Consider the following 14,758-nt stretch of genomic DNA (forward strand, 5'->3'; position numbering starts at 1 on the left):
TTTTTTAGTTGAGTTATTTGTCTTTTCATTGTTCATATATGAGTTCCATTTATATTCTGAATACCAGACCCTTGTCAGATATATGACTTGTAATTATTTTCTCCCATTCTGTCTGTTGTCTTATTACTTTCTTGATAGTGTTCTTGATGTACAGAAGTTTTTAATTTTGATGAAGTTCAACTCACCTATTTTTTTTTCTTTTGTTGTTTGTACTTTTGATGTCAAATCTAAGATTTTATTGCCAAGAACAAGATCAAGAAAATTTACTCCTAGGTTTTCTTCTAAGAGTTTTATTTAGGTCTTTGATCCTCTTTGAGTTAATTTTTGTATATGGTGCAAGGTAATGATCCAACTTCATTCTTTTGCATGTGGATTTCCAGTTGTTCTGGCACTATTTGTTGGAAAAACTATTCTTTCCACAGTGGATGGTCTGGTGACTCTCAATTCTAATCCATTGGTCAATGTGGATTACTGTAGTTTTATAGTTGGTTTTGAAATTGGAAATTGTGAGTCCACTAATTTCATTCTTTTTAAGATTGCTTTGACTTCTTGGAATCCCTTGAAATTCCTTATACGTTAAAATATATATATTTTTCATTTCTGCAGTAAAGTAGTTGGGATTTTCATAAAGATTGCATTGAATCTGTAGATAGTTTTGGAAAGTATTGCCATTTTAATATTAAGTCTCCTAATATATGAACACAGAGTACCTTTCCATTTATTTAGGTCTTCTTTACTTTCAGCAAAATGTTGTCATTTTAAGTGTACAAGTCTTGCACCTCCTTAGTTATATTTATTCCTAAGTATTTTTTTATTTTAGGTGCTATTATTAATGGAATTTTTGTGTGTTGATCTTGTATCTGCAATTTTGCTGAATTTATTTATAATATTTAATAGTTTTCTTGTAGAATTTTTAGGATTTTCTGTATATAAGAGCATGTCATCTGCAAATCAAAATAATTTTACTTCTTCCTTTCCAATTTGGATGCCTTTTTATTTTTCATTTTTCTTGCCTAATTGCTCTGTCTAGAACTTCCAGTACAATGTTGAATAGAAGTGGCAAAAGCAAGCCTCATTGTTTTGTTTTGTTTTTAATTAGAAAAACTGTGGATTAACAAAGCAACTATGCATAAAATACAGGATTCCCATCTACCACCTTACCACCAACGGCTTTCATTAGTGTGGAACATTTGTTAAAATGATGAGCCTCCTTGTATTGTTCCCGATCTTAGGGAAAAATCTTTCAGTCTTTCACTATTGGGTATGATGTTAGCTGTGGATTTTTCATGAACACCTTTATCATGTTAGGGAGGTTTCCTTCTATTCCTACTTTGCTGATTATTTTTTATCATAAAATAGTATTGGATTTTTGTCAAATGTTTTTTTCTACACCAATTGAGATGATTATGTTGTTTTTTCTTCATTCTGTTAATGTGGTGTATTACAGTGATTGATTTTTGTATGTTGAACCTGGCTTGCATTTTTGGGACACATCCCACATGGCCGCTTACTTGTTCAATATTGTTTCAGTTACAAGATAAATGGAAGAGCAATTGGAAGAGGCACACAATTTCACTGAAGAGCCCATGCTTATTTGAAGTAGTCAGGACAGCAGGCAGGAGATAAACATGATAGCAATGTCCCTCACTAACTGGGAGTCATTGGTGTTCAGAACTGTCAGTATAAAGTGACTTCAGGAAGCAGAGGTGGCTCAAGTGATTGGGCTCCTGCCTATCAAATAGGAGGTCCAGTGTTTGATTCTCAGGGCCTCCTAGTGAAGGCAAGCTGGTCCATGTGGAGTGCTGGCCCGTGCGGCCTGCTGGCCCACACAGGAGTGCTGGCCTGCACAGGAGTGCTGGCCTGCATGGAGAGCTGGCACAGAAAGATGATGCAACAAAAAGAGACACAGAAGAGAGACAATAAGAGATGCAGCAGGACAGGGAGCTGAGGTGGCACAAGAGATTGAGCACCTCTCTCCCGCTCTGGAAAGTCCCAGGATTGGTTCCCGGTACTGCCTAAGAGGAGGCAAGCAGATGCAGAAGAATACATAGCAAATGGACAAAGAAAGCAGGTAGCGAGCACAAAACAACCGGGAGGGGGTGGAAATAAATAAATAAATCTTTAGATATATATAGAAAGTCACTTCAGGTGCTAGACAGGAAAAGCAAGTGTGTTCAAAGTAGCCGAGCACCTTGTGCTTGGCAACTATAGAGCAAATGTAACTTACAGCTCATTGATGAGGGTTGCCCTTTAGCAACTTTGCCTAAATCATACTAGTTAATTCCAAACTATTGAAGTGATAATATTTAATTACTATTTATTTAACTTCCTGGTAAGTGTTCTTCCACACACTAAAGAAAAAAAGTTGCATGATCTATACCATTGTTATTATTATTTTTTCTTTTTATGTCCTGGGTCAGGGGATTGAACCCCAGGCATCATATGTGGGAAGCTGAGTTGGTTTTTTCACTTGTTTGCTTGGTTTTTTTTTAGGAGGCACCAGGGACTGAACCCAGGACCTCCCATGTGAGAAGCAGATGCTCAACTGCTTGAGCCACATCTGCTCCCTAATCTATATTATTTAAATCACTGGGTGGTGTAAGGACCTGTATTTTGCTCTGATTTCAGTTGCTAGCCACACTGTGTCGAAACATTGTGTTGTAACAATCCTTCCTCCCCATATATCTTAGTTAGCCAGGGCTGCTAAAACAAATACCACAGACAGGATAGCTTAAACAACAGGAATTTATTGTCTCACAGTTTTGGAAGCTAGAGGTCCAAAATCAAGCTGTCAACAGGGCCATGCTTTCTCTGAAGTCAGTAGCATTCTGGTGGTGGCTTGCCAGCAATCCATAATTTCTGCCTCTGACAGATGGCAGTCTGCCTCCTTCTGTTTCCTACTGCTTCCTACTACTGTGTCCAAATTTCCTTTGCTTATGAGGACACAGTCATATTAAACAAAGGATTACCTTGATTCAGTTTGGCCTTGTCTTAGTAGTATCTTTTTCTTTTTTTTAAAGATTTATCTTATTTATTTCTCTTCCCTTCCCTGCTGTTGTCTGTTCTCTGTGTCCATTCACTGTGTGTTCTTCTGTGTCTGCTTGCATTCTTGGCGGCACCAGAAATTTGTGTTTCTTTTTGTTGTGTCATCTTGCTGCGTCAGCTTTCCGTGTGTGCAGTGCCACTCCTGGGCGGGCAGTGCTTTTTTTGCACGGGGCGGCTCAATGCAGGGCGCACTCCTTGCATGTGGGGCTTCCCTACACGAGGGCCACCCCTGTGTGGCACGGCACTCTTTGCGCTCATCAGCACTGCGTGTGGGCCAGCTCACCACACGGGCCAGGAGGCCCTGGGTTTGAACCCTGGATCTCCCATAAGGTAGGCAGATACTCTATCAGTTGAGCCATGTCCACTGCCCTTAGTAGTATCTTTGAAGAACCCATTTCCAAATGATGTCACCTCCACAGGACTAAACATGTCTTTGTGGGGGGCATGATTCAATCCATAACACAATGAATGATAGTAGATGCTTCAGGATAGTGTGGAGATTCAGGGAAGAAAATCCAGTAGTGAATGAGTCAGCACCAATCTTTTCTACCCTGTGCAATGCATGGAAGTATCCCAGGGTTCATCTGGAAGAGACACAAAGGCGTTTTCTTCAAGCCCTGTACCAGTGGAAGTTCTTGATGAAGGATTATCAACCAGCAAACTTGGAGGAAAATGTCCTCCTCCTTTGTTTGGATCTTTCCTGAGGAAGGCTCCCTAATGCTTGGCCAGCTGCTGACAATTTTAATGGTTAAAAAGTTCTTGCTCGTATGTCAGCAGAGGGCATTGCAATGAGAATACAGAGATTAAGTAAAACATGATCGGACTTCAGTTGAGCCAAAATCTGACTCCTGGTAATGTTTATTTCTCACGGATCCTAAGACTCAGAAGGTTCTCAGAAATTGATTGATTTCACCCTATCTCTTTAACATTTTTTTTTTCACAATTCCAAGGTATCTATTTATTTTTTCTCCTTCAATAATAGTAGTTACCATTAAAGACTTTTTAAACAACCATCCATTCTGTGGATTCTTGTCCTCATATCTCCCCCTCTGAAAATTATCACCCAAAAGCCTCATCAGGATCCCCAAATACTATTTCAGGAGAATTTTTAACAAAATGGAGCTGGTTTTAGAAACTAAAGGACATTTCTCTTGAACTTCCTGTGAAATTGCTGATGGTGAATCTTATCAAAACACATTATTATGTTTCTTTTGGCAGAAAGACACGCTGAATCATTGCTTGACATTTGTCATGATACAAACTCATCTCCAACTGATATGATGACAGTTACCAAAAACCAAAACATAATCTTGCAAAGCCTCAGCAGCAGTGAGGTAAGGTGTTCCCTTTAAAGAAAAAAAAAAATGGACTAAGAAAAAATTGGTAACGTACTCCATCTACTTAATTTGTGTTTTTTGAATTTTTATAATAATCGTATAATTATGTATTTTAATGTAACAAAAAAATTAAAGCACAATTAGTAAGACAGTGCTCCAAGGGTTTAATCTCAGAGGGTAATTAGCTGGTTAACTCTGAGTCTCATGCATGGTATGTGTATGTATGTGTTTGTGTGGGTCTAATGCCAATGTGGATTGCTGAAGCTGAATCCATATTAAATAATAAAATATAGCTTGTCTTTATGTATGTTAATATTGAAAAAGAGGAGGTCATTAATGTGATCCTGTCAAAGCCACCAGAGGATTCCTCTTAGAAGTGCCTCCTCATGGCCCTGGTTATCACCCCTGCGCACAATGAATGACAAAACAGAAAGTCCCCTCTGTTTCAGTAACAGTGCTAGTAACAAAAACTGTGACTCATAGAAAACTCTGGAATGATACCCACGACGTGAAATGATTGCCTACAGAGAAGGAACTGAACATGTACTTTGTACTATATATTCATTTGTACCTTTTGAATACTATATAAAAAGAAACATAACCCAAAGAGTTAAAAATAGGATTACTCTATGTTTTATTGGTAAGAAAAAATAGATCTCACAATTACTTACTTCTTGAACATTAATGAGGCATGTACTATATCGTTTAAAAACAGAAATGAGAAGCATTGAAGGGTAAAGACCTTTTATTTCCTTTCTCCTTCCAAAAATCATTGCAGATCAACAACAATACCAAAACAAAAATAAAAATATACTTTTTAAATTAAAAAAAAATACTTATCGCCTCATAAGATCTTATAAAATTAGTATAGAGAGGTTCTGTGTGTCCATCACCCAACTTTCCCTGATGGTAACATCCTCCATGACGAGTACATTATCAAATCTGGGAATTTGACATTGACGTAATGCAATTAACTAGTTTACAGATTCTACTAGATTTCACTAGTTTTTGCATGCATTTGTTTTGCCGTCCCTCCTTCCCTCTGTCCGTCTTTCTTGTAGTTCTATGATATAGAACTGTTCTGCTGCTACAACGGAATTCCCTTATGCCACCCCCTTGTAGACACACCTTGCTTTGATTTCTAAGCCCTGGCAACCACTTACCTGCTCTCTAATTGTCTAATTTGGACATTTTATGAATGTTGTATAAATAGAACTATACATGTAACCATTTGAGATTGGCTTTTCCACTCAGACTAATGCTCTTGAGATCTATCCAAATGGTTGTGTGTATTAGTAGTTTGTTCCTTTTTATTGCTGAGTAATAGTTCATGATATGCCTATATGGATGACGATAGTTTGTTTAGTCATTCCCCCATTGAAGTCCATTTGTTTCCAATTTTGGGTTCTTAAAAATAAAGCTGATATGAACATTTGTGCACGGATTTTTGTGTGAATGTAAGTTTTCATTTCTCTAGGACGAATGCCCAGGAGTACCGTTGCTAGGTTTTATGGTAAGTATAATATATATTTAATTTCTAAAAAGCTACCATTTGTTTTTTCTGGAGTGCCTGTACCATTTACTCAATCAAGTATTAGAGTTGAATAAAGACATTTTCAGACACACAATCTCACAAAAGGTGTGCTTCTGATACATCTTTTCAGGAAACTCCTATGTTCTCTATTAAGTTAAGGGAGTAAATCAGGATAGAGGGAAAAGTGGGATCCATGATTTAGGGGATCTGGAATCCAAAACAGGAGAGAGAAGGGAGTCCCCAGTATAATGGAAAAGCAAGTCCCAGAACTTCAGCCACATAACTGGTTTAGAACAAGGAGCTCAGAAAGGAGCAGGAAAATGGAGATTTCCAGGGAGGAAATGTAACTGACACACTCTCTGATATTGACCAAGTGCAGAAGTACATTAAAAGACAACTGAAGGGGGAATGAAGGGGGAACAGATGTGGTTCAAGCAGTTGAGCACCTGCTTTCCACATGAGAGGTCCCAGGTTCAGTCCCTGGTGCCCCCTAAAAACAAAACCAAACAACAAGCAAATAAATGAAAAAACCAACTCAGGGAAGCAGATATGGCTCAGTGGTTGAATACCGCCTTCCCGCATACAAGGTCCCAGGTTCAATCCCCGGTCCCATAACTCAAAGGAAAAAAATGTTTAAAAAGAAAAAGGCAGGAAGCGGATTTGACCCAACGGATAGGGCATCTGCCTACCACATGGGAGGTCCAAGGTTCAAATCCAGGGACTCCTGACCCATGTGATGAGCTGGCCCACACACAGTGCTGATGTGCACAAGGAGTGCCCTGCCACACAGGGGTGTCCACCGCATAGGGGAGCCCCACGCACAAGGAGTGCACCCCGTAAGGAGAGATGCCCAGCGCGAAAAAATTGCAGCCTGCCCAGGAGTGACACTGCACGCACAAGAGCTGACGCAGCAAGATGATGCAACAAAAAGAGACACAGATTCCCAGTGCCACCAAGAATGCAAGCGGACACAAGAACACACAGTGAATGGACACAGAGAACAGACAACTGGGGCGGGGAGGGGGATGGTAAGGGGAGAGAAATAAATAAAAAGTAAATCTTTAAAAAAATAAAGAAATAAACCGTAAAAAGGAAAAGACAATTGAAGGAACTGAAGGTTGGATTAGGCATTAAAATATAATAATAAGAAGAAAACTAGGGAAGCGGATGTGGCTCCCTACCATGTGGGAGGACCTGGGTTCGATCCCTGGGGCCTCCTGGTGAAAAAGAAGAGAAAACTGCCTGTGCAGAGAGCAAATGCCCGTGTACTGTGTAGTGAACAAGTGCCCTGTGCAAGTGAGTCATGCAGCAAGATAACGATGCATCAAAAAGAGAGACAAGGGGAGAGTCAAGGTGAAGCACAGCAGAAACCAGGAACTGAGGTGGTGCAACTGACAGGGAACCTCTTTCCACATCAGAGTTCCCCCAGATCAAATCCTGGTGAATTCTAGAGGAGAGAAAATGAGAAGACAACACAGACAGCAGAAATAGCAGGGCGGGAGGAGGGAAAGGCAGAAAATAAATAAATAAATCTTAAGGGAAAAAAAAGAAGAAAGCTAAGAAAACAAAACAAATAAAAACAGGGTTTTGGAGTTTTGTTCAGGAAAAAAGTTATACAAAAAAGAAAGTATAACTAAACTGCACTACATCGTACTATATAGTATAATTCTCACATAATCATTATTTGAACTTTGTTGATTTAACAAGAACAACAAAAAAGGCAGAGTGATTTATTGGGAGCTTGGGGAAAGGGGGTATAAGAACATTAAATTATCATCTACCATAATGAAAACTCAATAAATAGTCTCTAACTCTGATGAGTCAAGAGATGGCAGGATAAATAAATTATCTTAGAGATAAGGAAGAAAATATCAGAAGCAGCTAAAAGGTTGGAAGTGACTGCCTCTGCAGGAAAGAATGGGGAAAGAGACTGATGATGTTGTTATGTCTGCTACCAGAATTTGGCTTTAAAAAATAATGTGCAGGTTTATTTTGATAAAAATTAAAATTAATTAAAAATTTAAAATATGGGGAAATGGTCCATTCAGGACTCCTCTGGGGCATGGAGTGGGATGAGGAAGAATGGAAACTTAAATTTTTTCAAAAACCATTTGAATATTTTAATGTTGTCCTTTTTAAACTTTTCTAAACAGGACAATCTGTTCAGGACAGACTGCACTATTTACAGTAGTTTTAGCTGCTTCTCCGAAATTGCTGTAGGGCTGTGGTTCTCAGCTAATTCTCAGGATGATTTTACTCCTTTCCCTGCACGGGCCATTGGGCATTGTTTGGAGACATTTTTTGTGTCACAGCTTGGGGTGGGGATGGAGGTTAATGCTACTGGCATCTAGAGGATGCTGCTAGAAATCCTACGATGCACGTAATTATTTGAGCCAAAGAATTTATTCCAGAATGTCAGTAATGCTAAGGCTGAGGAACCCTGCTATGTAGTGGGTTTTGATATAATATCATTGAGTTGTGTTGTTTTTAGTTCTAACATTACTCAGTACTCAAAATAAAGTACCTAGAGATCAGTCTTTAAGTTTAGTGTCATGCATTAGAAATTGATAAAAACAAATTGACTTTCACTTTTTGTATGATGTTTTAAAAATATTTTCTTGGGAAGCGGATTTGGCTCAACTGATAGAGCATCTGCCTACCACATGGGAGGTCCAGGGTTCAAACCCAGGGCCTCCTGATCCATGTGATGAGCTGGCCCATGCGCAGTGCTGATGCGCGCAAGGAGTGCCGTGCCACGCAGGGGTGCCCCCGCATAGGGGAGCCCTACACGTAAGGAGTTCATTCCACAAGGAGAGCCGCCCGGTGTGAAAAAAGTGCAGCATACCCAGGAGTGGTGGCGCACACATGGAGAGCTGACGCAGCAAGACGACATAACAAAAAGAGACACAGATTCCTGATGCCGCTGACAAGAATTCAAGCAGACACAGAAGAACACACAGTGAATGGATGCAGAGAGCAGACAACTGGGGGAGGGGGAGAGGGCAGGGGAGGGTAGAGAAATAAAAAATAAAAAAAAAAAGTCTTTAAAAAACTATTTTCTTTTTAAAAGGATTGAAAATCTCTTATGTTGAAACAACCCTTTTTTTGTGTAACTTGAAAACTTTTTTAAAAGTTTTTCACTGTATTTTTTCTTCTTATGGTTGAAATAAGCTTTGAACTAATTTTAAAGGCAGAAATAGACTTTTTCACTAACAGATTTGCTTTTTCTTCCCTAGTGCTTTCGCTATGTTTAAACTGCAAAATTGAAGGTTATCTTTCACTTCTTTTCTTTGAATGAGAACTCATTTTTCTTTTCAATAGTTTGTAATCGTTTTTTTTTAAAGATTCATTTTTTATTTATTTCTCTTCCATTCCTCTCCCTCCCCACCCCAGTTGTCTGCTCTCTGTGTCCATTCACTGTGTGTTCTTCTGTGTCCCCTTGTATTCTTGTCAGCGGCACCCAGAATCTGTGTTTCTTTTTGTCGCATCATCTTGTTGTGTCAGCTCTCTGTGTGTGTGGTGCCATTCCTGGGCAGACTGCACTTTTTTCGTGCTGGGCAGCTCTCCTTATGGGGCATACTCCTTGTGCGTGGGGCTCCCCTACGCGGGCAACACCCCTGTGTGGCATGGCACAACTTGCGCACATCAGCACTGCCTGTGGGCCAGCTCCACACGGGTCAAGGAGGCCTGGGGTTTGAACCGGGGACCTCCCATGTGGTAGGCAGATGCCCTATCTGTTGGGCCAAATCCACTTCTGCATAATAGGTATTTTGATGGCAGTATAAATGGGAGGTTCTACTTTTTATTATTTTCTGTGACAACTGAAATGAACCAAGTGAAAAAAGAAAGGATTTGCCTTTTTCACAAAGATGGCACCCAAAGTGAAGAAGGAAGTCTTTGCCCCTCCCCAAACTGAAGTCAAAGCAAAAGCTTTGAAGTCAAAAAACACATGCTGAAAGCCACAAAACAGAAAGATCCAAATGCCACCCACCTTCTGGTGTCTCAAGAAAACCCAAATATCTTTGGAATAATGAATCCAGGATAAACAAGCCTGACTACTAGGCCATCATCAAAATTCCACCCCCCAACCACTGAGTCACCCTTGAAAAAGAATGAAGACAACAACACACTTGGGTTCATTGTAAATGTCAAGGCCAGCAAGCACCAAATGAAAGAGGCTGTGAAGAGGCTCCATTACATTGACATGGCCAAGGCCAACACCCTGATCAGACCTGATGGGGAGAAGAAGGCCTATGTTCGGCTCCCGACCATGATGCTTTGGGTATTGCCAACAAAACTGGAATCATCTAAACTGAGTCCAACTGGTAAATTCTAAATATAATTTTTTCCCCATTGAAAAAAAGGAAGAGAGGATTTCCAAACTCTCTTGGGAATTAATGAATGAAACATCAGAGTCTTTGTGACAAATCCTGGACACTTCTCTGAACTGAGAGAAGATAGACATCTGCACGTAGGACAAACACTTTTTATGTTACGAGACTCTCAAATGTGTGGTTCACCAAAATCATAGAAGCTAGGGAGCTAGTCACAACATCTGGGTTGTGGTGGGATAGCTTTAAGTACTGCTTGGGTCTATCATGGTTTTAGAAATAAACAGTGAAAGATTACTAGCACCAGCTTCTAATGAAGGAAACTGGGAACAATACAAATTCTAATAAGAAAATGGTTCTTCACTGCAAAACTTGGGAATACTTTTTGTAAATCAGGTTGGTTTTTCAAACTGGGTTTTCAGCATAATGACTATTTTCTAGAGGGTAAAGAGAATTTTGAGGGAAGCAGAGGTGGCTCAGGCGCCTGAGCTCCAGCCTACACATGGGAGATCTGGGTGTGGTTCCCAGTGCCTCCTAGAAAAGACGTGCAAGATAGCCGACCTGATGTGACGGGCTGGCGCGGCAAGCTGACGCAACAAAGTGATGCAGTGAGATGATACAACCATTAGACACAGTGAGGAAACACTATGAGACACATAACAAAGCAGGGAGCGGAGGTGGCTCAGGTGATTAGGTGTCTCCCTCCCACATGGGAGGCCCTGGATTCAGTTCCTGGTGCCTCCTAAAAAGAGAAGGCCAGCACACAACAAATAGACACAGCGAATGCAAACAATGAGGGGGTGGGGAGAAAAAAGAAATCAAATAAATCTTAAAAAATAAAGAGGAATTTTGAAAGATTGAGCACCGTGATTAGGTGGGAGGAGTGGGGGGATGGAGTGTGGGGTATGTGGGAACCTCATATTTTTTAATGTAAATTTTTTTGTGATTTATGTATCTTAAAAAAAAGACAATGATATTAAAATATATATATATAAAAGAAAACCATCAGAGTGAAAACTTTCATCAGCTTGGTTGCCTCCTCTCAGTCTAGGGTTATATCTGTACATAGAGAGCAGGGATTTCTACTCTCACCATTGGTAAATGATGCCTCGGGAGTCAACATGGAAAAGATCATGTTCCTTTGGGAGTTGTTCAATGTAACTATGGCAAAAGGACTTTTTCCAGTTATCTACCCAGATGGAAATTGTGGCAGCCTAGCAGCCTGGACCAAGACATGATAAAATATTGAAGTTCTGTTTCTGTATGATTTTAGCTTCGATCTTCATTTTTGATCATGCAATTAATCATGTCCACATCTGTTTGAGTCTCGTGCTCCACGGGGCAGATACTTTCCTATTATTTTAGTTCTTTATCCAATTCAACAGGAATCCACAGTGTGAAACGTTAGCCTAGAAAAATCAGCATTCATTCTGCCAACAAAGTAGTACATTGAATAACCGAGTTTTTATTTTATGACATTTCAGGAGCTTGACCAAGATGATGACTGCAGTCATTCCATTTTGGTTAGTGAAGAAGGAGATCAGACTGCCAGACAAGACTGGCAACCCAGGACAGAAGGTATTGGGCTTCTATCCTTGATGTATTTACAAGGGTAACATGGATTATTTGGATTTCCCCCCTGATTTCAGAAGGCCTCAGTGCAGAACTTTACAAATACATAAAAATACAGAAGAAAAGAAAACCACTCATAATCTTATCCCTTGACCCATATCTGAAACCCTGATCTTGGCAACTTTTGCTCTCCTTGTCTCTGCCAAAAGGACATCCCTCTTCTAGCTCTTCATTCCACTCCACTCCAGCTCTGCTAGCAATTTCTCTTTTGCCTGACCACACAGTTCCCCCATCTCTTTCCTTTCAGAATCTTCCATCAGCCCCAGAGCTCTGTTCTCTTTCAAGGCTGAGCAATTCCCCACTGTCTATTGTTCCTGAGCTCCTCTGGTGAGGGACTGTGGGGGGGAGTGAGCAAGGCACTAGAATCTCAAGTCTCAGTCTTTTACTCTAAGGGACCAGAAGCCTGGAATTTTCCAGAAAAACACCCATTTCAAATATGTTATTCTGTCATACACATAAGTGCCCTTGCATTTAACAGTCCACAAGATATTTACAAAGTCTTGCCTCAGAAAATGGTCACCAACAGCTATCATATTTGTCTGACTACTCACCTATAAACTTTTAAAATGAAGTGTTTACTTGAACTGCTCCAATTTCTCTCTGGCAATTTTCTGACTTCCATTTCTAACACTCCAGGGAAGCTGCCCTCTTAGCTGTCCTTGTTTTTCTCTTTGAACCTCCTCGAATGCTGCGATTTCCTTCGCGGCTCTCTGCTTTGGCCCTTTGTGCGATTGCTGCCCTCTTCTGGGGAGCTGGCCACCTTTCGCAAACCCTCAGAATCTCCTCTTCCCAGCCTGGGCATTAAGAATAATTTAGCAATGTTTATAATTATTAACACCATTAGCCCTGAAAGGAGCTAATTAAATAAGGGAATCTGGGTCCCCTTCCAAATAGTCTTTGTGGTCTGTTTTTCACTTTCACAGACTTCAAAGCCCAGTTCTCAGAAGCCTCCCTCCGCCACGAGTACATTCTGAGAAATAATAAGTGTTTAGCTTATTCTGTCAATGTGGAGATGACTTGTCCATTGAGGTGCTAGTAATTCTTTTTAAATTGATTTGTAATATTTTAGGTTTTACTATATGAGCCATAGCAATTATCTTTCTGATGAATTTTCTTCTTACAGTTGATGGAGGTCTCTCTAAGTACTTAGTTAACTGACCAACCAACCTAACTAAAGTTAAGCTAGTTACTCTTTTCAGTCACAAAGTTTGAAATTAAAACGTTCTGAGCATTACTGTGCATCGTACTTTGAATATCAAGTCCCATGTTGTTTCTAATATACCCTCAGTTATTAAGGTTAACAGTGCTTTCATGCCCTATGAAGACTTTATGCAGATACAATGTAACTATTTATTCGGTGTTTTGGATATACATATTTAATAATTTAATTTATATATGTTTGTCCATCATATTATTCTATTAAAAAGAGAGCATCACCAACTAAAATATGCAAACGCTATAGTATTTGGATGATAAACACTTTTTATGGAGAACTTCGGTATTCCTGCAGTATACATTTACTTTATTGAGGGCTTTTGCAGAAAAGAAAGGGTAAAATACAATGTATAGACCTCCCCCCAATTTTCCTTATTTTTCTCTTAAGTGCAAAAATCTTCTTGCATTCCTCAATCAGCTATTTTCCCAAAATATAACAAATAATGTAGGCTGGAATTTGAGCATGTAAAATTACTCTTTACCTGAGAGAAGAGTCTATTTCCTGAAATTATTATGCTTAAATTTTTTTTTCCTGTGATACCAGTGTATATCCATCAGGATCTTAGTTACAAATAACAGAATCTACTCTATCTGGGTTTTATTTATTTATTTATTTTAAGGATTTATTTATTTATTTATTTCTCTCCCCTTCTCCCCCTGCCCCAGTTGTCTGTTCTCTGTGTCCATTTGCTGTGTGTTCTTCTTTGTCCGCTTCTGTTGTTGTCAGCGGCATGGGAATCTGTGTCTCTTTTTGTTGCATCATCTTGTATGTCAGCTCTTCATGTGTGCAGCACCATTCCTGGGCAGGCTGAACTTTCTTTGTGCTGGGCGGCTCTCCTTACGGGACGCACTCCTTGTGCATGGGGCTCCCTACGCGGGGGACACCCCTGTGTGGCAGGGCACTCCTTGTGCACATCAGCACTGCCTGTGGGCCAGCTCCACACGGGCTAAGGAGGCCCAGGGTTTGAACCACGGACTTCCCATGTGGTAGACGAACACCCCAAGCACTGGGCCAAGTCTGCATCCCCTATCTGGGTTTTAAAGGAAGACATTTTAAAAAGAGAAATTAGAAAGTTCACAGACCATTGAAGAACCAGAAGGAACAGACTGCACATTGGTTTTCAGGAAGAATTTCCATAACTACATCTCAAAACTGGCCACTACTGACCCCGAAATCACGCAGTCTCTGCCACAAACAGCAAACTGATTCCACTTTCAACCTTAAAATTCCCTCCTTCTGCTGACATCTACATCAACAGAAAGGATGCTGCATTCCATACATGAATCCCTTTAAGTCTGTCTGACCAGCCTGAGCTCTGGTGGCAAAGGAGGCTGGAAAATGTAGTTTTCAAAAATTCTATGTTGTGGGGAGCAGATGTGGCTCAAGTGGTTGAGTGCCTGTGGTTCGGTTCCTGGTGCCTCCTGAATAAACAAAAACAAACAACAAGCAAAACAGAAAAAAAATAAACAAGTTGAGGGGAGCTGATGTGGCTCAGTGGTTTAGTGCTGGCTTCCCCCATGTGAGGTCCCAGATTCAATCCCTGGCCCCTGGTACCGCAAAAAAAAAAAAATTCTATGTTGGGAAGATGAGATGCACAATTTAGAAATTTGATACTAGAAAGAGAATCAAAATATTCTGAATTTTGAGGCCCACATTCCAGAGA

General features: G+C 40.1%; 1 protein-coding gene across 5 annotated transcripts in view; it reads left to right on the plus strand.

The window, feature by feature from the left end:
- MAP3K19 (mitogen-activated protein kinase kinase kinase 19) overlaps positions 1-14,758 on the plus strand; it is a 69,540-nt gene that overhangs the window by 20,707 nt on the left and 34,075 nt on the right. For 3 of the 5 annotated variants that reach the window (XM_004480168.3, XM_071216477.1, XM_071216476.1), the window contains 3 exons: positions 4,264-4,379; positions 5,860-5,895; positions 11,732-11,825. In XM_004480168.3, the coding sequence (XP_004480225.3) occupies positions 4,264-4,379; positions 5,860-5,895; positions 11,732-11,825 (246 nt within the window). The remainder of the gene's footprint in view (positions 1-4,263; positions 4,380-5,859; positions 5,896-11,731; positions 11,826-14,758) is intronic. The other 2 variants (XR_011649285.1, XM_058301091.2) reach the window with 1 other exon arrangement.

This window comes from Dasypus novemcinctus, chromosome 7, assembly GCF_030445035.2.
Source record: "Dasypus novemcinctus isolate mDasNov1 chromosome 7, mDasNov1.1.hap2, whole genome shotgun sequence".
In the NCBI taxonomy this organism is placed as follows: domain Eukaryota; kingdom Metazoa; phylum Chordata; class Mammalia; order Cingulata; family Dasypodidae; genus Dasypus; species Dasypus novemcinctus.